This window comes from Pempheris klunzingeri, chromosome 16, assembly GCF_042242105.1.
Source record: "Pempheris klunzingeri isolate RE-2024b chromosome 16, fPemKlu1.hap1, whole genome shotgun sequence".
Taxonomy (NCBI): domain Eukaryota; kingdom Metazoa; phylum Chordata; class Actinopteri; order Acropomatiformes; family Pempheridae; genus Pempheris; species Pempheris klunzingeri.
In genome coordinates, this window is record NC_092027.1 from 21,999,768 (window position 1) to 22,024,431 (window position 24,664).

The following is a 24,664-nucleotide window of genomic DNA, read 5'->3' on the forward strand; positions in this document are numbered from 1 at the left end:
ACAAAGGTGTCTCTCAAGCCCCTCGTATAATTGCATCTGATATTCACTCCTTAACCAGATTTTGCTAACCTTCTATTGACATTTAAACTGTAAAGTCTCCTCTGGTCTGAAAGCTCTGATCCTGGGACATGAGAGGCAGAGCTCAGACTCGATATCTAACATTTATTCAGCAGCCATTTCATCAAAGTCAGGGATCATCTGAAGAAGTAGGCCTAGTAGAAGAAAAAACAGAGGAATTGTAAATGGTTTGAATTTATTTAGTCACGTCTTTTCAAGACCAGCTGGTCACAACCACCTGTTACACCAACTCTGTCTCCAAAAAATTACATTTATGTAAAACTAATTTGCAACAACAAGTATATCTAATAAGAAATATAATTCCGCCCAATCTTTTTTATCAAGATAATGGGGAAGCATTTTTAATCAACAAATCTGCAACGTTACAAACTGTTCATAATGACCGTACCTGCAAACGTTCACTGTCAACATATTCCATTTGCTTTCCGCACTGTATCTGTTCATTACAGCATTAAACGTGATCCATGATGTTAAGTTTAGGTAGGCAGTATCACTTAATTCAGAGAGGTTCATACCAAAAGTTGCAGAACATCCGAAACAGAACATAAACATCCATAAACTGCTCCTTTTTCTACTCACTTCTGCCTGTTTGTAAATGGAGGTAGGAGCTAACCTCGTGGAAGAGACAGTATATCTTCAAAGATTACCACACGTCTGAAACCTTTCTGTCAGTCTCAACAGGAACTGACCATAATGTTTTTTTTTTCAAATTCACATCTATTGCAGAGCTATTGCACTGGATTGCGTGACATTGTACAGATGTTCAGGAGTAGCCATAACAAACTCCCATTTGCTGTAACACAAGCTTGGACCATGCACAGATACAAGATTCAAGAAGACTTTGTGAGTCATGAGACCTTGTAGTATAGTATTGTTTTGCATTAGTTTTATAAATGACTATGAGCTCGAAAGGGGTTTGTTGTCAAGGACATACAGGTCAGCGGTATTAATGTATAATAAATGTTGAGATTAACCTTGGGTTTTATTCATTTATCATTATTCTTTCATCACCCAGCCGAGGGCAGCACATGGACTTTTGACCAGATTCAGCTCCAGTTTGGTAGCTGTTCACCACTCAATTAACTTTGTCAGTTCACACAGCTGGAAATTGAACTTCCTAAGTCTGAATTGAGTGTAATATCACTGAAATTGCATTATATTTACATTCATATTGTTACTTTTCTCCCAAGATATAAATGCTTGATCCAAGCACGGTGTTGTTGTTGGTTTTTTGTAAGTTGATTTGGAAACATCTTTGTGTGCTGGTGCTAACAGTAAGTGCCATGTAATGATAAAAATGTGTTCAGTTTGCATTAGCAATAACTTGATAGAGCTTTAATAAGTAACACTGGATTACATTACGTATTCTGTCTGTGAATAACAAGTGTTGTGCAGTGCGGGTACGGCACAGCCATCCACTAAACATGAAACCTACTATACAGAGAAATATTACACAAAATGTAAATGTAAATATTTGGAGTGGATATTACTGAAATGCACACGTAACCAGTGTATATGTTCCAACCTGGGCATTAAATCCTTTAAAGACCTATATTGATAACAACTTTGCATCTTTTCAACATTTACCTGAACTACCTAAATATCACTTCTTCAGATATCTACAAATCTGCAGTTTTGTCAATAATACATTTCCTCAGTGCAAAATGTAACACTGCTCTCACCTCACAAAGGTAAAGCTGTCTAAAGTCTATAAAGATATTCTGGATTGTTCTGGTCTTGTCCGACTTTACATTCCTACTGGGAAAATATTTTTAATGTACTGTCGAAAGTCACTGGAAAATCATTTGCAGTTAGAAAGAATGTAGCTGGGGGCTCCTCGAGAAAAGTTTGTAGAGAAGCTGGACTTCCTTGATGTCACTGAACAATTTGCTGTCTATTTTGGCACTTTGGCACAGTGATGTGATAGGCAGCAGACTACTACTGCAAACTATTACTGTTCATCTGTTAATCTAAAAAAATTAGGCCTTCCTCCAAAGCCGCATGCTGCCTGAGAACTGCAGGAAGACCAATCCATGGTAGTGATGATACAATGATATAAACACAAGCAAAGTAGCCGTCACAGATGTATCACTTGCTCATAGTTTGCTGCTCACTTATTCTTCAGCTCAGTCGGTGTATCCTCCGTACAGGGTAACTTGCTGAATGAGAGTCTGTTGCTAAGTCGCAGCTCAAACTTTGGCCGCACTTTCTCGGCCATTCTTGTACACCTAGCTCGTTAGCTTTAGCGATAAGTCTGCCTAGCTTTGTGGATTCAGGTCGTGCACACCGAGCGCACGGGCAGATTGTGCTTCTAAAATAAGTTATATCCATTGATTGTAATTGAGTTGCTTTCCATTACTAATGAATGAAAACCGAACATAACATTATAATGTGGTGTTGTGGGATCTTAACACTTCCTCGTGTTATTTCCAAAAATGCAGTTTGTTTCATGAGGAAGAAAACTTCAGTTCCATCTATGCAAGTGTCCTGTAATGCATCAAGCTGAACACTGCTGTGTGGCTGAAACTCTTATTAACCCAGAGACATTTATTACACCCCTGGCTGTCTCTTGATGACCTGCTTGATAACCTGTAGGGCTATTTTACTTCAGTTATCTACTTATAGTGATAATTGATCGCCCCCAGCATTCATTTAAACTCTCATTACATTTTCAAACTATATTAGGCGATTAATGTAAATAACATAAATTATTATTATTATATAATTGTCTGTTTTATTTCCTTTTATTGATGATGAATATGAGTAATTCAGCCTCTTTAGTTGTTCAGTCCTGGTCTGGACAAAATCTGGTGTATAGGAAGTAATGTGGTTTAATATTTTAGCAGCTACAGCTGGTTGTTTGGGAAAAACACGAACGGGCATGATTTCAGGAAAGTGCAATATAAACACTCTACCACAGTGAGCACTTGGCACAAAAGCTGTTGGAAACGACTAGATTTTCTTACATACCAAATCAGATTCACTCCGCTGGGTGGTCATTCCAACCAAGTCATCTGTTCTTTCAGTCAGTGCTTTTTGTACTCCTTACTTTTTGATAAATAAAGATAGCCCTAATAACAGCCTGTTAAGCGTATCACCAACTGTAGCAAAGACTGTGCCGCATTCGGAAGCGAAGATATGACTAATGGAAAGTAAAATGATTGCGGTGATTGAGCTGGCAGCTGCTAATGAAGGGAACACTGAGATGGAAGAGGACGGGGGTGAGGTTATAGGTCCAGGGATAGAAATGAATGAGTAAGAGGAGGGAATCCACTTTGACTTGTGAAGACAGATATGACAAGCAAGTCCCACAACACTCAATGAGTGGGGATGATAGAGTTGAGAATTGACAGAGTGAGAAATGGAGATGGAGTGTGGCCCGTGGACAGGTATGGAGGATGCTAAGAGTCTCACCGGGCTGATGGAGAGAGAGAGAGTGTTCGGGCACCTGTTTCAGTTGGGTGATTGATGGCAGACAGGTTAGAGATGTAATGCAGTTCAGGGTGAGCTCATTTAGCGACTGGGAACTTGGATTGCCAAGCATTGTCTAATTTCGTTTGACCTTCTTCAGGCTGTTAGATAGATTTCATATTATTTCTTCGTTAATCTTGTCGGGTAAACTCACGTCAGCTAGATTTAGTTGACTGCACTGATTTGAGAGCTGTGATTCCGTGCCGTGATAAAGATGATATCGATAATGATTCCAGCTAGTTGCTCCATTAGTTTGACCAAAACAATATGGATTATGATGCCACTTTTTGACTTTGTTATGTGCATGTGGATGCACGCAGACAGGGTTTGAGCTCAAGCACACCGTTACGACCATAAAAACCAGGCCAGCGTCAGCACTAGTACTACTACAGCACTAGCCAAACTACAAAATGAGACTGTCACCTAGTAAACGTGCATTGCAAGCCATTGGGGTACCCTCTGTCAAAGATATTTTTGAGTGAGTGAAATGTTGCATGTTTTTGCCATTCTCATGTGACGATCTAGGGTTTCTATATTTTTCAACCAAGCATCATTGTAGCTGTATAGTAGATGGGTGCTGGCCGACAGCCAGAGTCCCTTAGTTATACATCACATTGATTACTGTAAGCTAATGAAATTGATTTTAGGTTTTCACCAAATGTGAACTACAAAGAATTGGATTTAGATTTAGATAAAGCGGCAGTGGCACGGTTCTTACCCTTATCAGTTATTTCTTTATACGTCTAATATAATAGGTTAAATGTCGATTCTCGTGTCATTTAATATTTTGTAGCATTCGCTGCTGTTTTATATTGTTTTTTCAACCACAATCCTGTCTTAAATGCTGCACGTGCACAAATCATACAGCGAGAGTGCAACAGGTTTTTCAGATCTACATTCTCCTCAGCACGTGATGCTGATCAGCATTGTTTGTATGCTGGCCAGCAGTCTTACATCTGAAATTCTGTGCATTCATCTCTGGTGTGGTGAGAAAGGTGGTAATTAAAATGTGTTAAAATACAAGAGTGCAGTCATTACGAGAAGTGCTGTGAAGCATTACTTAAAGATACAACAGAGACAAGAGCCCTGGCTGAACATGGCCATTTGATTTACTTTTGGGTTTTACAGCGAATGATACACACACAAATATTGATTCATCGCCTCATTACAAACCTTGGACCTCCAGTCCCCTTATACCCCTTATGTTTTATTCTGGTAATTAATGTTTTGTTTACAAAATAAGATAAAGAATCTCTGCGGATCTTTGTTTATGTGAGTAAGGAGGATAGTAGAGTAAGTCTTTAATGAGAAGACTTGGCTTTTACTCCCACCACCTTCTGAGGACAAGCATGGATGACTTTTCCTGCATCAATCCTAGTTGAACCCTTGTAACCCCTGCAGGTGACTGAAGTAACTTTCTAAGACACTGATTGCCATTCATTCTGTGGACGAAATAATAACCTTGCAGGTAGCTCTGCTGTCTATAGTGGTTTGCCCCCCAGTGCCTTACTGACAGCTCATTACCTTAGTGTTCCTGCTTCACACTGATAATTCACCCAGAAAGTTGTCCTCCTACTCTTGTTTGTTTGTCATTTCCCCTGAATTGTTCTTTTCATTTGTGTGGTTTCCTGTGATTCTTCCCGAAGAATCAAGTTTGTTTTAAGCGATTGTAATATTACAATTTACATATATCCTCAGACACAAACACACTGACCGATTTCCATTAAGCAACTAACTAAAGGTTCGGACATACCATCATTTATAACGTGGAAGTTTTGGGGGGAAAAATGAATACATTTCAAAAGGAGTTGACATAGTGGATGGATTTGCTCAATGAAGTGAAGTGAACCTGTGTAAAACCTTCACATTAATTTCAATTTTGGTGAATTTAAACACGTGAATCTGCGGCATTGGCCAAGTGCAAACATTCATTAACAAAACTTAATTCTTTATGAGAAATCATTATAATGTCAATACCGTACTGTTTATGCTGTTTAGGTTTGAATGTCAGCCAATATGTTGTTATCAGAGTTTTTTAAACTCTCTAATATTGATGTAGGGTTTAGCCTCACAAATCCAGTGTCAGTCAGGCTCTAGTGCACACTGATTTAGATTGGTGGTTAAACTGTTTTCCATCAATATATCTTGACGTATACTTTTTTACACCTGCCAGCTAATCAAAAAACAGTATTTGCTATGGCCATGGTGTAATGTGAATAGAACTAAAATAACAAACTAACATAAAAATTAACATTCCTTGGTGTCTCCCTCTCCCACTCTGCCCTTCCAACACAACAATTAGGTTGTTACATAAACTTTCGGTGCTGTATGTTTTCCACCCGAGACAGTTTGCCAAAGTATAAATAGATAGTTATAGACTGTTGAAGTCCCTTAGGGTTAATTTGTCTTGGACCTAATTGCCACATGAAAGTACTGTACCCTACAGTGTGTCTATGTGTCATATTATCTACTCAAGAAACAAAAAAACGCAGCAGTAACATCGTGCAACAGCAGATTGTATGTGGGTGTGCAGGCAGGGCTCTTGTTGTGCTCCTCTTTTTTTTTTTTTTTTTACATAAGACGACATTCCCTTAGCAGCAGCTCGCGGTTCATTCCTGGGAAATCCTCTTCTAGTCAATACTGCATGTGCGTCATCAGGAGCGATTTTTACAGCTTTCAACTTCCCACATGATAGCAAGCTTAAAGCACAAAGAGAAGGTGAAATAGGAAACAGAGGTGCTTCCCCTGCCTTCTTCAAAAACAGCTTATAGTCAGACAAACCTTTTCTACCATAGTTTTCACTGTTTGAATTTATAATGATTGATCCTTAAAGGATAACGTTGGTATTTTTACACCAGGGCCCATGACTGGTAGGTACAAGGTTTTGTTTAATCAGAAACAGCTGTTATATCGCTCTCATCAAAGCCACCAGACTCTGTTGTAGCGCTCGTGCTTTGACGGACGCCGTTGCCCCGAAGGATTACACTGCAGTCACTGTAGCCTGTTCTTGCCTGCCAGCTCAGGCAATCTACTGGACCAATTCCAAAACATTTCATACCTACCAGTCATTTTCAATCCAAAATATATAAAAGGAGCCCAGATTTAAAGCTTATCTTTTAAGTCTTGTTTGTGGTTTTTTTTCTGCCATGTGGTAGCCTTTGCCATTGTCTGACATTTTACTGTTTCAGTTTATGGAGAGTCTTGCACACATACAAGGAATGTCTCTTTTCAAAAATCAATCCCATGAAAGCTAATCATGTCAGCGGAGGTTTTGCCTCATTAAACAAAGATCAATGTGGATGTCAGCAAAACAACTGCAGCAGCATCCTTCCTCACTTGTCTCCTATTGGCTTTAAGGCTGGAACATGGACAGGAATTCCACTGCCATGCCTGAAGGTATCTACATATATTAGAGTTTTAATGTTGAAGGTAAGGTGAAGGGGTTTGATTTGCATAGTTAGAGGAAGAAGAGGCAGAGAGGCTGAGCGTAGTAATGAGGCAGGGAAATGGGACTAAGCATGCAGCGCAGCATATGACAGCAGCCATGTTTAGACCTCACTACAGTGAATCTCTCACGGGAGGCTTACTAATGACTTATGACTAATGATATTTCTGGAGATGAGTCAAAACAGTCGCCACTGCCTCCTCCCACTCCCCCACTTTGAATCTGTCCTCCTCGAACAAGCACCTCCACTGCCTGTTGATGTTGATGCTCCTGATGTCAAGCAAAGAATTGGCACGGCAGGCTGTTGTACAGTGGCCGTGTTTGATTTTCCATTCTTGGAGAACATGTCAGAGGAGGAAAAGGTGGATACTTTACAGTGCAGCATGTCCCCTGCAGTATCGAGTGCCATACCATCCCAGTGAGCAAATATTTGATGGTGATAGAGGCTTTGTACTCTACTAAAACCAATCTCAGGGAACGCACTTCTCATGTGCCGCATTTTTCCTTCTCTTCGTTTGTTTCCAGACTGCAGTCCGCACCACATTGCAGATATTATTCTTAGATGGCCAAAGCACTCAACTGCCCATTACCGTCTGATTCCACTTACAGTATATTGTTTGTTTGGGTTGGCTTTTTTGTTAGCTCAGTTTATTCAGTTATTTCACACATTAACAGAAATAACTACACAAATTTTTGTTATTTATCTACTGCAAACTGTTTTCTTTATTTTAATTAGCTTCAAGACAATTATGTGTCCCCGTGGACTGCTTGTTAGGCCAGCTGCAGTCTTGTAATATTTATCAAACCAAATGAGCCTCCCCACACCCCAGGAATATCTGCAGTCCATTCCTACACCAATGAGCAAGATAGAACCCAATTAATTATAATGATAAATTCAATAAATTGCCATTCAAGAAAAAGAAAAAAAAGTAATCCAAATTTAATTAGATGTGACGTGAGCGGAGTTGTAATCACAGATATTACTCGGTACCATATTACTGCATGTCAAAGAGATATTCAGAAGTGCCTTACAAAATGAGAGAAAGAAAAGAATCAAAGTGCTTGCAGCCCCCTGTGGAGAGACTTATCTCCCAGTAGAGTTGGAGTAGATACCAGATTACCATAATGAAGGATAGGTTATCCCAGGGTAGCTCCTCATTAGCCTCATATGACTGAGATGAGTAGCTTTTATAAACTGGGTGTGTGTTAAAGCAACATTGTGGGAAATACGCTTATTGTGTGCTTTCTTGCCAAGAGTAAGAAGGAGAAGCTTGATACCACTTTCATATGTTTCTCTTGAATTTAAAGGCCCTGAAAACCCATTTCCTCATACAGCTTCTACTATTACCAAGAGGGTCCTTCTTAAACACAGACCTTTCTGCGTAAGTTGGAACTGTTTTGTGTATTACAGCAGGCTTTGCGTGGGATTACTCCCAGGACCCTTCCCCATTGATCCACGTAAAACCACAAATAGGTTTTTGTTTAAGATTTTGAACAAATGAAACTGAAATAAAATAGTTTGCTTAGTGAGTTTCAAATTAAAGTTAAGTTAAAGTTAATTAAAGTTAGGCAGATTATATTACCTTTGGTTAGAACTTGGCCTGCTGATTCCCCTTATTATTAGTCTTTTTGCTAAGCTAACCAGCTCTAGCTTTATATTTAACAGACATATTGTATATAAGAATAACATAAATATTCTCTTCTTACTTGACAAGAGAACAAATGATTGTATTTCCCAAAATGTTTGATAACGGTTCTCTGTAAGTAAATACGAATGTAGATATTTAATTCAGTTTCTAGTAATGAACAGTGACGACTAACTCTGCACACTCCAAACCAACAAATCAATTATCTAAGTCATTGTCTTATTGGCAGACTTCAGGAGTCGCCCTATAGACGATACACGGATGAGTGACTTCATAGACTGTGACAGTGGCCAGAGTCAATGAAAGCACAACTTTTTAATACATTTTTTGTTTGTGGCCCTACACCCAGGCTGACTTCATAGCAGTCAGAGTAAATAGATTTAAATAGAATGAGACCGTATTTTTTGGATCCCCTTGAATAGAGTAAGTTTTCTCCGTGCCATGGTCAAAATAGGTAATCGGAGAAGTAGGGCATTGGCTTTGTTGCACAGCATTTTAACTGGTGTGAGTAAAAGTGTTATCTTATCTGTCTTGCTATGGAAGCCACTAACCGTGAGAAGAGCTGTCCTGGTTGTGTTCAAGTCGGCACGCTCGATTATCAGATCAGATTTATTGCAGCAGCTGTTTTTTCCTGTTTCAACACCCAGACTATCGACGTCTGCTGGGGGAAGATAGCCCTAATTATTTTCCATCCATATGTGATTAACAGAGATTTGCCTTTAAATGCTCAGTTCGCGGGCTGAACACTCATCTCTGTCCGACTCAGCACAGACACAGACCAGTAGCTTCAGACTCGCTTCACGAGCTCACGGCTGACTGTGCTTCAACCCTCCATGGGAGTATGAAATTACATAAAGTCTCTGACTAATAGTGATTTAGTTTAAAAAAATGTCCTTAGAAACTTTGCATTTGTTATGTACTATTCTAAGATTTAGAAACATGGGACTGTATTGTAGGGAATGTCAAAGAAGCTAGGAGTCACTGTTGTATCTGTTTATCATGGAAGCTAACTCTGTGGTAAGGAGACCTAATATGTAGCCCATGTCTATGTATGGCATTTATGTAACTGTTGCCCCTCAAGTAGGCAAGCACATCTATGGAGCCAGCTTGGTGTTTAGCCTTAATCAATTCTGAGTTTTCTGACATGAATCCCAGACTTAAGGGAGCAATCAAGAGTTTTTTTTGCTTAATTGGGGCCAAGTGGCAGTGAATTACATTTGGAAAATGGAACAATGAGATCATTCCAGTTTTAATGCTGTTACAGGTAAATGTGCAGGTAGGGAAGCAGATAAGAAGGACTGCCAAAACCCAAAGCTCATATTCTGCTGATGTGTAATGATGTTTACTGCGGAGATATGCAGAGAGGGAACGAGAATTCAAAAAGCAATAGCAGTGCTGGAACAACAAATCCACAAAATTAAAGCTGCACAAGGCTAGATTGTGAAACATAGTGTACGCACAGCCATACTGGCCTTTCCTTCCTCCCATTTGAGATGGTTTTGCAATTTTTTTTAGCCACGTTGGTCAGAGTGTTGGTCCAAACTGACATGTCTCAACAGCTTTTTGATGGATTGCCATGAAATTTTGTAGAGACGAACATGGTCCCCAGTGGATGAATAATAATGACATAAGTCCTAATAAGCCATGAAATGTTCATGACAGGACTATTTGTTATTACTTTGATGATCTTCTGACAAAATGCCAATTTGACCAATAATTTAGTTTACGGCCAAATACCTGCGAAACATGATAACATGCTGAATTAAGATGAAGAACATGGTAACAGTTACCTGGTTACACCTACCAAACAACAGCATGGGAACATTGCCATTGTGAGCATGCTAGCATGCTACATTGTGTTACAGCATTGCTGTAGACTTGCTAGCCCAGTCTTGTATAAATATTGTTATATTGGGACACTTTCACAAGAAGAGACAAATCAATACCTGAGAGTGACATATATTAATAAACCGTCCTGAAAAAAGCACAAATCATTAGTTGTGGCAAGTTCTAACAGTTATTTCCTACTGCTGAAGTACATTTCCAGGTTTTATATCAATGACTAAAATTCTTGCAAAGGCATAGATGTAGCCTATCCAGTGTGTATAATACTAATATTTAACTCTTTCGTTAACTCGTTCATGTTTTATTCTTTATCTATTGACAGCAGGCTACAAGTATTTTAAGTTCTCCAAACGTCCAGGAGTCTATTTTTACACACAAGTAGATCAATCTGAGTTCTGGAAATATGATCTATAATGCAATTGAACCACAAACCTCCTATATATGAAGAAACACAATGATAATCCTAAACATAATTTTGTTATCGGCCTCTTTGGGACGTCATCTAAATGAGTATTGTATTTTAAGTCTAATCCATTTCCTTTTTGATACAATAAACATTGATTTTGCCTCGTCAGAACTCAGGAAGCAGCAGAGTATGAAAGGACTGTGGTTTCCTTTACATCCAATACTCCTGTGGTGTCAAATTGCAAGTTCACCGGAATGATGGCAGCAATACTGTGAATGTGTCCAGTAGAGTAATGCTTTAACATGATCTATAATGTTGATTGTTGATTGTTGAGATGGGAATGGGATGGTTTGGTGTTACTGGCATTTAAGCTGGTGCACAAATAGTTTAAAAAATGCATGAACAAACTGGTGAACTGTCGCCTCTGTTGGGACTTTGAAGGTATTTAGTAACAAAAGCAAGAAATTAAGATCACTTTCAGCAAAACTGCCAAAAAACATATTTTGGCTTCTCAAACGCTGTCACAACCAATGTAGTCCAAAAGTAACGTGGACTTGCAGAGTTAATTGATGACCTCACCCAGGCATTATACATGAGGAAAAGGTGGCATCACTTACCAACAGAATAACTACACGTCTACTGTCTGTAAGCATACTCTTTTCTTATAGGGAACCTTCACTGATACAACAGAGCATGTTTATAGATTTTTAGGAGTACTATTGCATATTAGAAAAAAAGTTGTCCTCGGTTTTTGTGAAGTCTGATCAGTCAGTCCATCTTAATTCGAATAATATTTCGGGAGTGCAATTGGTTAAGTACTTTTTGAAAATACAATTTCTACATTATCACTGCATATATTTCTTCATTTAATTCACACTCGTGTGAGTGAACAAGGCAAGAAAAAAAAGTTACGTACTGTATTTCAGAGCGACAGTGACTACATGATAGTCAGCCTATCAGAATATGGCCCTTACTTTACAGAGAAAATTGCACGATGATGCGTTATTTAGGATTTGACTTGGCACTCAGTGGTTTAGTGACAATATACAAACAGAATAGTTACATACTGTATGTTATAAATTGCACATGGCACTTGTGACAAAGCATGTCTGTTGATTAGGGCTGTCAATGGGCCCACTGTGCTAGAGCTATTGATTTAACATCATTGGTCTTTTGCAACCAAGATGCTTTTGTTTCAGTTTTTATAACTCATCTTCGCCGCATCCATGTAAGGCTGCTGTGGAGTCCTCTGAGAGGATTCCAGTTGTTCGGGTCTAATTTCTGCCTTTACTTTCCTTTTGAATGTGCTGTAGAGGCACACAACAGAGTTTCTGGGTTGCTTCTACATTCTCCTTTAATCACCGTTAGATGTGGCAGCAGGTCAAGATGTGTTAGAACAAAGGACAACACAGTATCTCAGCTGTGATAATGAAGAAATAGAGTTAGAGGAGGAGTTGCAATAACACAAAACAATTTTGTTCAGTCAAACCTCAATTCAAGTACACAAGTGCAAATCCAGGTCTAATCTAAGGCTGCGGAAGTCAATGTGATCAGTTCATGCAAATTATGTGAAGCGAAGCTTTGAGTTTTAACAACCCCATACACAGATCGATTATTTTAACTCACATGTGCTTTTTGCACCAGTACAATGACACATTCACTGTAGGGGTAATGATAGATATATGATAGGCTTCGAGCAGAATATTCAAAATGTAGGTATAGTTTGGAAAAACGAGTCAGATTGAAGAATTATACGATTGCACAGCAGGAAGCCCCGAGCCAAGACTGCCATCTCAGTGTGGGGCCATTAAAGTGTAATGGCACCCAGCCACTACTCTAGTCCTCCCCCCACTATTGATTTGCTCTATTTTGGGAAGGTGCAACAAGCAAAGTTTCTAGACCTACAGTGCCATTTTTTCCTGATCAACCACACTCACAGTTCAGTGAATTCTTGACGTGATTTCCAGATGGCGAGGTTTGACAAAGTGTGAGCTATGTGTTTGCAACATGCTCTGGTATATCATCCTCCTCTTCTCTCTGAACTTTTCCCGACTGTCCTCACTCTTAGGTGGGGGCAAATAGGAAAGAATGTTTTTGCCTCTTTGTGGGTAAAATCTAATCTTCAAGACCTTTAATGCTTCTAAGGCAGAAAGTAAAATGGAATATAGACTTTGTGGTCATTTTATTACACACAACTGCTAGCTAAACAGCATGGTGCACTGAATTATGTGGCTGCATGTGTAAAGCATAAAGACGCATTCATTCATTTATTTTTTTGAAAAAACAAACAAAAAAAACATTTAAATGTGCATGACTGTATGGTTGTTGGCGCCTTCTCTTCAATTTGCATTTACCAACTGTTGTGCAAAAAGCAAGAAACATGCAGGGGCAGTTCAAAAGATTAATGAGAGCTGGCAAAAAGTCCCATTGGGTTCTGGTGGATACATTTTGGATCCCCTTCCAAATTGGTAGCATACTCAAATTTGAGTAAGCTCCAAGTCTGAACGGATGTCTTGGAATCTTTAAAAGTGCTTAGTGTCTGTTGTTCAGCCACTCTGCTGGCTCTATGGATGTCGCTCACTCAGTCAGTCAGTACACCACTTTGGTCCAGACTGAATTATCTCAGCTACTTGATGGATTGCCATGAAATTCTTTACAGTAATTTATTGTTCCAAGAGTATGAATCTTAATGACTTTGGTCATTGACCAAATGACTTTGAGATGCTGATCTAACAAGTACTTAGTTTGAAGCATACTGATGCCACAACCATCATGTCTTATTTGCGTTTCATGTTTTCTCGTGTTTATTTGCATATACTACCAACGTTGTAATGATACGAAGCCAGTGTGAAAGTGGGAAAGTTCTCTTTTGAAATTTATAGACCTTTTCATTGGAGATCATTAAAATTAGGTATGATATTAAAAATAAAAGAGATTTACACAGTGAGAGCCATCCTTTACACAGATTTGGCCATTGTGTCAGCCTACGTTTCATTATGTTCCTATTCTCACTTATACGAGAGTCTCTTCAGATCTATTGTGATTCCTTTTCAAAGCACAGAGTGCACTCTTATTCCCACTTGTGATAGTCTGACACGTAACAATACGTTGCCTTGTTGAATGTCGGCAGCCTAAGTGTGTGCTAGCATCTTAATCCCTGTGTCCTCACAGTATTTTGGCTGCTTTTAAAAGCCTGGTTGAGTACAGCTGGAAGTGAAGGATAAGGACGCTAAACAATGATAACCTTCGGCACCACCATTCAAACAGTGAGCCGGCAGAGTACACTCCTGTTCTTGAAAAGGAAAATAGAGAAATCGAATGAAGGGTGAAAAAAAAAAAGTAGAACTCTTATTTGAGTAAACATAAGCCACACAGCCACGAGTGGGAAATGAAAAAAAATGTTGGATGTTTTGGATGAGTGATGCTGTTGCTCCTGTGGTCATGATGCTTGCAGAGCAGCGATGAGTGTGCACAGGCTGGAAGCTCGGTTAGGTGTCCTGTGTGGAGAAGAGCCAATATTAGTTGACCGAATTTAGAAACTGTTGCTGCAACATAACCCCAAATCCTTTCCGCCACAGGCTGCCGCTCACTGCTCAAATGAAAGTATAGCACCTGAACAGGTGTGTTTGTTTGGGGTGAAGCCTGTTAAATATGTCCTAATAACAGTGAATTAATTAAACACAGTCCGTGTTGGATTTCAAACAGAGACACAGATGGACAGCAATTACTCAGACCTTTCAGAAGGATGCTGCAATTGGACATGCGGAATCTGCAAATTTATGGTTGGTTTATATTGCCGTCACCAATTTACTGTCTGTTTACTGACTGCATGTGTTGCTGCAGAGCAGTCAAGATGTATAGGGCTCCTGGTCGTGGTACTAATAAATGTGGAAATGTTTCATGTCTGCCTTAAGTGAGCGGCAGAATATCCAAACACGTTCCTGGCTTCTCTTCGTCAGCGCAGATGGAATCTTTAGACGTTCGTTGAAGGAAAAGACAACAGATATCAAGTGAGTGGTTGTTATGGGGATAATTATAAAAGGGGCAGATGGCTTAGGGGGATATCAGAGGCTGGCAGGCTATTTTTAGACTTACTGCAGCACACCTCAACCTTTAAAGCACATCCTCGGGCTCCATCGGAGCATTCATCAATGACCCTGCCTGGCTAGTGGCCACTGGCCGAGATGAGCTGTTAAACCCTGATGACCTGGTCATCTGGGCCAGAGCACAACTCTTTGTTAATGTTCATCCTGGAGGAAGAGACACTGCCACTGGAGTACAGTTAACCTGGAGTTCTACTATAATCATGTCCTTTTATTCTGTCTGAGGAGACGGTAATGTTTTTATTTTAGATGCTAGCGTTTCTCTTCTGAAGTCGACATAGGTCACTTTTTAACCAGATGAGTGATGGTGATCTGTTGTTCGTCAGCTCACCGTCTCCACATGTTTGGCTCTTTGCAACCAAATAAAACTCACTTTCACATTATTGTGTGTTGTGTTCCAGAGCTTACTGGCCATTTCTGTCCACTTTAACATTGGCATTGGCATATTTTTAGTTATTAAGCCATTTTGGGCAAACTACTGTCATGTTTCTGGACATTTAGCTCACAGAGTTCATGTCATTATTATCTCAGATCAAATGTATATAAATCCTGTCTTTCCTTAAATGTTCAGAGGATGATGTCACAGAAAGCCTCCATATTTTCTTTATAGTTTTGACTGTTCTCTTCTTTTATATAGTTTTGTCTGCAACCTTTTATGCTGCCCTCATGCCAGGTGTCCTTTAAAAAAAGACAATTCCAACCTCAGTGTACCTGGTTAAATAAAAGTTCAATGAAAAGAAAATAACAGATCTGAGATCTGATTTTCACTCTCTCTGAATATTTTCTCTTTGAACTTACAGCTACACGAATGCACTGAGGTCATTGATAGATTAAGTTTCTTCTTTCCACAGCTCTTCTCCTTTCTATAATTGGCATTATCCCTCTTTTTTTCTTTTGGAGAGACTGTAGTGAGATGTGGTTCTTTCACTTTTTGCATCATTTATTTGAGACTGCTTTCGAAAATATAAAATGTTATTATTTATTTTTACCAATTTACAAAATGCAAAGTTAACAAACAGAAGAAAAATCTAAATCAAATCAATATCTGGTGTGGCCACTCTTTGCCTTTGAAGAAACTCAGCAGGAAGGTTGTTCCAAACATGTTGGAGAACTTAACCACAGATCTTCTGTGGATGTCGGCTGCCTCAGATCCTTCTGTCTCTTCATGTGATCCCAGACAGACTGATGATGTTGAGATCAGGGCTCTGTGGGGGGGGGACACCGTCACTTCCAGGACTCCCTGTTCTTCTTTACGCTGATGATAGTTCCCTAATGACATTGGCTGATGGCATGATGGATTAGTATCTGCCTGTGTTTCTCAGCATTGAGGACACCATTAATCACGACCAAATCCCCAACTCCATTTGTAGAAATGCAGCCCCAAACTTATGAAGAACCTCCACCAGCTTCACTGTTGCCTGCAGACACTCATTATTTTTCCTCTCTGCAGCACTTTGGTGAACAAACTGCTTATATTTACTCATTCATATATTCATTTCATTCATTCAGTCATATAATAATTTAATTCATCCTCTAATGTGCCAGAGTAAGTTATGCAGCAGTTTTGGCACGCGTCCTTTTGTACAAAAACAACATGCCTTTCCACAAACTTGCTAAAAAGTTCTCCTCTTTTGCTATTCCTTTTCCTTCAGCACACATGCATATACACAAACCTATACATTGCACTAAATAATATAATGCCGATGGAATCAGTTTTGCAGCTGCAGAGTAACACCCCTTTGGTTTCACGAGCCTTCCCTACAAAACCTTCTGAAATGTCATTTTACATGAGGTGTGATGAACCTGACAACCATATTTGTTTGGATGTCAGCGAATCTTAATGAGTTGAATCGTCACCCGGTGTGAAGCACGCAGTAATCCTGTAAGCACTGGCAAACCTCCGAGTGTCAGTCGTCATCTTTATCTACACGGGTGACAGCGGTACGGTGAGAGGCGGAGAGGGTTGTTTAATCTCTGAGTCGTAGTTTGATCTGTGGCGTTCATACTTATACAGGAGGGAGGTGTCATCCCTCCCTGTCTGTTTCTGTCCTGGTTGCTGTGACGACGCCTGCCGCAGCACTTTGCCTCTGCAGACTCCAGCAGCAGCATCATTTGGGCAGAGCTGCGCACTGCTAACATGAAAAACCAACCCCAGCTACACGCGTTACGTAACATGCTGTACCTGCATGGTAGCATGGGCAGGAAATTATTAAACAAATCAATTTCTCTCATTCCTTACAATTTATTTATGAACCTGTCACAACACAGCAAATCAATGCTTTAAAAAATGAGCTAACTGAAGTCCCAAGTCGATTCCAAACACGCACTCCCTTCCACACTCACCCTGTGAGGAACCTGTTGCCCGTGCAGCACTTGTTGGAGCAGCATTTTGTCGCAGTGATATTTCTCCCTCCATATCCTCATCATCCCTCCTGCTGACAGTTACCTAGTCTGTGTTTTGTGGCCTGTTTTATTAGTACAATTCCCCTAACAGGCCAAAATGCTTCTCTGCAGCTCACCTACCTCGTCATTTTCTATCCTCCTTTCCAGCTCCCCCTCCTTTTCCTCCTCCCTCCAGCTACATCATCATCATCATCATCATCATGCAGGGAGGAAACTACAGATTTTTCAAGCCTCTTTGAAATAATGTGCAGCTAATTATTTCTAGCACAGAACAAATCTAGTTTTCCAGGTTTCCATTTTAAAATTTTAAAACACATTTGATTTTAATTTGTTTAATTAACAGTGTCTGAAGAAGCCGAAACAAATAAAAGTTACGCGTTTATTTGACAGGCTATAATGTTTGCCAACCAGTTAATGAGTCGGTATGAAACTATAGGTTTAATAAAAGCCAGACATTTATCAAGATATAGAGAGAATAATTCAAACAAATGATCCTGATTCACATTCATGGTTTAAACAATTAGACAGATACAATGAGTATTAATGTTAGCTTCAGGAGCAGCAGTGTAGCTGCTTGGGCTTATGTTAGCTGTATTTTACAACTACGCTGCTGCTCTTAAGACATTTAAAGTGACTTCAATTAGATTGTAAAATCATTGAGTACTGTCAAAGTTGATTTTTCTTCTTACTGACCGATTTAAAAAAAAAAAAACTGCTGGAAAATGCATCTGATTCCTCTGATGTAGAAGTTTGTGGTACAGTACATCTTTGATACTTTGTAGAGCAATACAGGCATCTAGTTTCATTTATGTTAGATAATAACAAAATTATATTGCAATTGTGGTCAGTGAAATCGGTTAGATTCAGCAGTATTTCCCTGCATAAGACTGAGGGATATAACCTGTGCTTCCTCAGACTCTGGGGACACTATATTCTTCAACATACCTACTTAACAGAAGCACAGTGGAGGTTAACTAAAGAGCAGCAGTACAGTTGCGCTACAGCACTCGGCTCTGCACAACAGGAAACACACTGTAGATGCTTTTAAAAGGCAGCATTCTGTCCTGACATTTTGAGTCATCTCTGGGGAGATGCAAAGACGTTTGCCGAGAGTCCCGAGAGGCCCACAACCAATCGGAGACCTTCATCGGTCCGTTCGTGGTTGGCTTGTTTGTTTCAGAATGTTTGATAATGAATGAGCAGCCTGAACCTTGAATATTAGCTTGTGTCGTCAATCTACCGCGATTGTTGTTTTTTGATGATAAGAACTATTATTGCACACAGTTACGTATTTACATATGTAGTTTCCCCCATCTGAGTGGGCCACCACTTGTTCCCACTACTCTGCGTACATGTTGGTTATCTAAATCAGTTGATTGCCTCGGTGCTGGTGCACAATGCAGGGTAGCAGAGTGGAGAAACTCTGTAGCAAATATCCAGGCTGTGGGTGTGTGTGGCTGAGGCTTGTGTGTGTGTGTGGGAGTTCATCAGCTCATTACAGACTAACCTTCTCTTTTGTTCGCTTGTAATGTGAAGGAATTTATTTCCAGTTTCAGAGCCAATGTAGGCTACCTATAATTTGCACATCTCCTAGCAACAAGACTTTGAACAAACTAAATATAACTACTTGCTAAGGTGTCACTATAGACTCGGCGCTACTGGCAATGAAAGGGTTGTTTTACATGTGTGCATGCATGTATTTGTCCGTGCGTGTGCATGGGTGTCTAACTGCACCATCGCCAGAGGTCCTCCAGTAAAAGCAAAGATCAGTAGGCAACAATAACAACTGAAATTGTAACATCGGTTTGGGGAACCCAGGTTATTAATGTAGCTACGTGGCTACACCAACTTACATTTTCACACAATTTGATGGTAAAAAGCCTGAATACAGACTATGTTATACTATTAATTATAACAGGGCATTAATACAAGCTTGTGCCTGGTAGTGTATTACAATTTAAAGCCTCATTTAAACCTCGCATTAATCTTATCTAACAGCACTTATTAATGCACGTGTGAATGCATGCTGAATGCACTGAAACAGGAATGCAACAGCATTAGTCAAACCACCCCTGGAGGTGTTCTGGCTTATATTGAGATTGCTCAGGTGTTAGCTCAACCAGTTTGGTCTCATTATGAAAAGAAAACTTGTGTCACCATAGAATTTGACAAAATGACATGGCAGTACTTTCCTCAGTTATGAATGATAAATTGGTGCCCAGTAATGTAATATTTAAATCACCTTACAGGGTTGAGTAATGCAATGAAAAATAATGAATATAGAGACTTTTTTTCTTCTTTAATGAAAAAATTATTTTCCTTGTTGGCGTTGCCTTATTTCCCTATTCTCTATCACTGCAATCGAATATGACCTAGAAACTGATGAATGACTGCAGCATCCAATACCTACATGGGTGCTGTACAACATTGTTATCTCACGGCTCATATTACAAGGCTCAGTATTATTTCAAATGACACCTGTATCAGTAGAATAAAGTTTTAAGACCAATACCAACAGATTTTTTCTATATCTTACTTTGAGGAATATAAGCAGTGTTTAATTTTGCCTTACCATAAGTGGCCATATAAGAACACTTTGTAAGTGTTGTACTTTTTTATTGTTGCAATAAAAATGCGTGGTTTGAATGTCTGATCTGACGGTTTTTAATTCTCAGTGCTATGGACCCATTTCAGTGGGTATTTATAGAGCGCTGAGGCTCAATACCCGGCCCTATTTCTGCATTGTGGAGGAAGATGATGAACTGACGATACCAGCAGCAATAATGATAGCATGATAACATTATTCACCACACACGTGTGGAATCGAAACGTCACAGCAGAGTCGACGTTGTCCCATAGGTACTGCTGTGTACTGAATATGGGATGAATAACGTTTACTGACTTACAGAGAATCTTTGAATAAAAAGCCAAACTGATACGTCATTCAATAGTAAAGGCATTTCCGCGTATTTTTAACCAAAAATAAATAAATAAACCGCGAGTGCTGCTCGTCATCTGTGTTGAGTGAAGTGTGTTTTTGATACAGACGTAGAGCTGAATGTCACCCTTTTCTAACTCCAGCCTCCCCGGGGCTCTCCCACTAACGGTGACAGCATGGCCTCAGCCGCCCACTCCCCCCCCCCCCCCCCCCCCCCTTCCCTCCTGCTGGATTGTCTGTCTATCTTCATACTGTCGACCCCCACCCCTTCGCTGTATGCAACAGATCGGCACACCAGCGGCACCAAAACGCAGCTCGGGCTCTTTCATCAGGCTGTCACGCAAGCTCAGCCACCCTGACTCACAGTGTTTATCACAGCCGCGGGCGTGACACTAGAAAGCGTATGACAACCAGTTTGTGCATGTGTGTGAGTGCCTCCATTATTCTCATAGGACTCATTACTCGGGTGATCTCCCGGAGCGCCCCTGAATCCCCCACGTTTGGAGTCAGTCTCCTACTCAGCCCGCCAGGAGCGTGTGTGTGTGTGAGAGCTCAGTTCACTGAGCTTGTTGTTCAAAACAAATCACGGCGCCTCCCTCTGCACCTCGGCCAAATAGGGGCCACATCAGGAGTGACTGGCCACACATTAGCAGAATTGAATTGAACTCACTCAGTGTTTCTTGGTTGCTTGTGACAGGAGAGAGAGAGGGACGTATGGCTGCGAGAGAGGAGAGAAATGTACTTCAGGGTGTGTGTGTGTGCTTGTGTGCGTGCATGTGTGGCACTCTGGGATTGTTCCAACAATCTCTTTCATTCCTTCTTGACAGAAATTAGTCATGCATGAGATTAACAGGAGGGAATTCAGTTTAATACCCACAGCTCGGGCACTCTCTGCTGATGTCAATAAAATGTATTTTGGGGCAAACAAAGCCGATTGATCCTCCATGAGAAACAGTATGATAGGCCATTAATGGTCGGCTCGGGTTTTGATGAATACAAATGAAGTGGAGATTGGATGGGGATCCTGTGAATGGCCGCGCACGAGATTTAAATGTGGCGCTGAAAGGTCTTCGTTCTTGCCTCGAATAATTTCTTCGGAGTTCCATTTTTGTACAAAGTGTTCGATGAAAGATCAAACCCCTCCGGTCCCGCTAATCCCCCCCCCCCTTTCTTTTCTTTTCTGTTTCCAGATGTGTTGGTGAATGGGAAACCATGTGACTGTGATGTCATTGCCGACTGTAAAGTGGGCGACGCCGTGAGCCTGGAGGTGCGACTGACCAATATGAGCAAGAACTCAGTGGGGCCGCTGGCTCTGACTGTGGTGCCCTATCAGGACTACCAGAACGGGGTCCAGAACTACGATTTGGAGGACGGGGTCACTTTCATCGGCTCCAACACCTTCTACATTGACACGGTCAGTGGGGGCTCGACCAAAGAGATGCAGGGAAAGGCAGTTTAAAGCTAACTTCACTTAAACATTTAGTATGTGTAATGATTAGACACAGCTATGGCAAGGCAAGTTTATTTGTATAGCACATTTCCGCAACAAGGCAACTCAAAGTGCTTTACATATTAGCAAAGCGAGAACATAAAAGCAAATTTAAACATACATTATTTAAAAACAAACAAGAGCAATTAAAACAGATATAAAAAGAAGTAAAATAGAAGGGAGATAAAACAGATTAAAAAGATATAAAATAATAAAATAATGTTAGAACCATGGAAACACCAGCAGTACTAGTGAAAGGAGAAGGAACAACAGGCCCAGACAAAACAATGGAAGCATGCAAAGATTAATAAATGGTTTATAACACACCAAAATGTAGTCACACACACCTATAGGGACATTTGTTACTGTGCAGTATTTGTGAACAATTTTAACTTCTATGTAGACGTATATCATATCCTCACCGCTGTACTTTACTATATTGTCATCTTTTAGTCCACAAATGCATTAAAGTGTGTTATAAAGCATCTATCAAATCTTTATATACTGCTTAGAAATGTTAAATAGGGGGACATGTGACTTAACCTGCACATGTCAGTGTTTAGCACAATTTAGCCCATTTAAACCAAACCATGTATGAGTGATGCTGCTGGTGACCACAGTCCAGACCACAGATGGTATGCTTTTATGCTTTTTTTTTAGTTTTACATCTCAAATATGGTTGTTTTTCCCTTCCCTCCATGTAGCCATCGGTCATATGACATTTAACTTGCAGTATAGGTTGTAACATGCACATGAGTGTACCTGTGGGAACACTGGAGGCAGACGTGACTTTCGCTTGAGTGGATTACATAACTCGAGTTCAAGAAAAACATGAAGAAACTTAATAGACTAAAACCACAAAAACACAGTTATGGTCCTTTAATGGTCCTGGCTGTAATCTGTACATTTGAAGGAACCTTAACAGAGATGGAGGGAGGCTTTGTCTCTCACACTTTCTCTCTCCTGAATATTGAACAAGCTCGAGGCGATAAAGAATAACTTGACTGATCCCAGAACAGAGAGTTTTTAGTCTAAAACGCAGATGAAAGCATGAAAGAATTCCCCCGTATTCCTAAATGTACAAAACAAGTTAATTTGGGGAATTGGTCTCAACTGAAGGAAGAAACACTGCACTTGTTTGTACTTTCTCATCAAAGCCACAGTCCGCTTCAAACTTACTCCCCTGCCGGCTCCACCCTGGCTGATGGTGTGCCAGGTTCGTTATCAAACCACTGGAAGGGTGCTGATGCGTTTTCCTCCTGTCTGTCTTTGCCACCACCAGGTTAAACCCAAAGACAGCTCCGTCTGTGTTGGTGCCCTGCTCTTCCTCTACACGGGAGATTTCTTCCTTAATATCAAGTTCCAGGATGACAGCGCTGGACGAGAGCTTCCTTTAGCCTGGTTCACTCTCCCCAGCGTCCACGTCCGAGCGCTGGACGCTCCGCTGCAGGCCGGGGCCTGAGGGCCTCATCATTTTAGCTCCGAGTGAAGGATGGAGAGATTTGTTGTTGGTGTTCTCTGTAAATACCCACATGTATATATTGTTTCTTACAGCATGTGTGCAGTACAGTATGGAGAGGTTTGAAATCTTCCTTTTTTAATACACTTGCTCGCTTGTGCTTTGCTCCAGTCGGCCAGTGTGCTGCTATGTACAGACGGCACGCAAAGCAAATGTTCAATTTGAGTAAAGAAATACAGCTCGTCTCTAGTCTTAAGGCATAAACATGCAGGGACGGTAGGGAAGAGGAGAGAAGCCGGAGGGAAACGCCAGAAACAACTGGAGTTCGTGGCGAGATCTGATATCAGTTCATTTCAGTGGAATCACTTCCTGAGGCAAAGTAAATTTGCCTTGTCTTTTCATGTTGAGTTTAACTCTGACACACAAACTCAGACCACTGACCAAAAGCAAAGCTCACTGACAGCGCTGATCCTCCAGGGAGGAGCCCATCAGTCTAAAATGGAGTGAGCGATCTTATTAGCTGTGTGGCGTCACCCAGCTTTATGTAGAACCTGCTCCACAGAGGAGGTGCAGTGTGTTTGCAGCGGCAGTGCTGAGACAGGAATGGATGCTTCTCCTGAATTAAAACTCTTTTCTGGTTTTCTGATAGTTAGGGCTAGTTAGCGAGCCAGCTAACTGCTAGCTAGCAAGCTAACTAGGAAGCTATTTTTGCAAGCTAGAACGATATCAACTATTAGGGAGGATATGCAAATATCCACTTCCACATCACGCTTTTTCTTTTTTTCTTCCAGCGAGATGGAGCGCTTTTTCAGTTTCAGGTTTTCAATCACGGCGCCGTTTATTTAGTGCGTTCTTTTGCTGCCTTGTATTTCAAATATCACTTGAAAGAAAATTAGAATAATTGTTTTCACCGGGCAGGAACCTCAGAGCCGTTGCCACCAGGACAGAGCTGAAGAGGAGCTGAAATGTGATTAGCCAGAATCTATAGCCAGTCGTGTGCACAGAAAATGTATTTATTCCTACAGCTGTATGGACACTCTGACGTGCCTCTGTGGCACCACACTGAATCACCGCTGAGTCTGAGTCTTAGATTAGCCTCATCATTATGTGTGACATGTAACTGTTGTAAATAAATGATACAAGAAGACGACCGTTGTGTATTTTGACACTGTTCCAACTCTTCTCTGTGTTTTTCCGTCCCAGCCATTAGAGCACCTCGAATCACCTCCATTTCCTGCCGACCGAGACGACCCCCATCACCTCAGCATTTTGGGAAACTCAAGTCTGACATTCATAAACGGCAAAATCCATAAACAGTCATTAACGGGGAAAACATTGCAGACTAATAATCATTTTTTACATTTATTTATCCAGAGAGCGG

At 40.5% G+C, this 24,664-nt stretch overlaps 1 protein-coding gene across 2 annotated transcripts in view; it reads left to right on the forward strand.

Annotated features, from left to right (window-relative positions):
* trappc9 (trafficking protein particle complex subunit 9) overlaps positions 1–24,430 on the forward strand; it is a 183,378-nt gene extending 158,948 nt beyond the window's left edge. For both annotated transcript variants that reach the window (XM_070846006.1, XM_070846007.1), the window contains 2 exons: positions 21,526–21,749; positions 23,107–24,430. In XM_070846006.1, the coding sequence (XP_070702107.1) occupies positions 21,526–21,749; positions 23,107–23,286 (404 nt within the window). In that variant the 3' untranslated portion in view covers positions 23,287–24,430. The remainder of the gene's footprint in view (positions 1–21,525; positions 21,750–23,106) is intronic.
* The last annotated feature ends 234 nt before the right edge of the window (positions 24,431–24,664 follow it).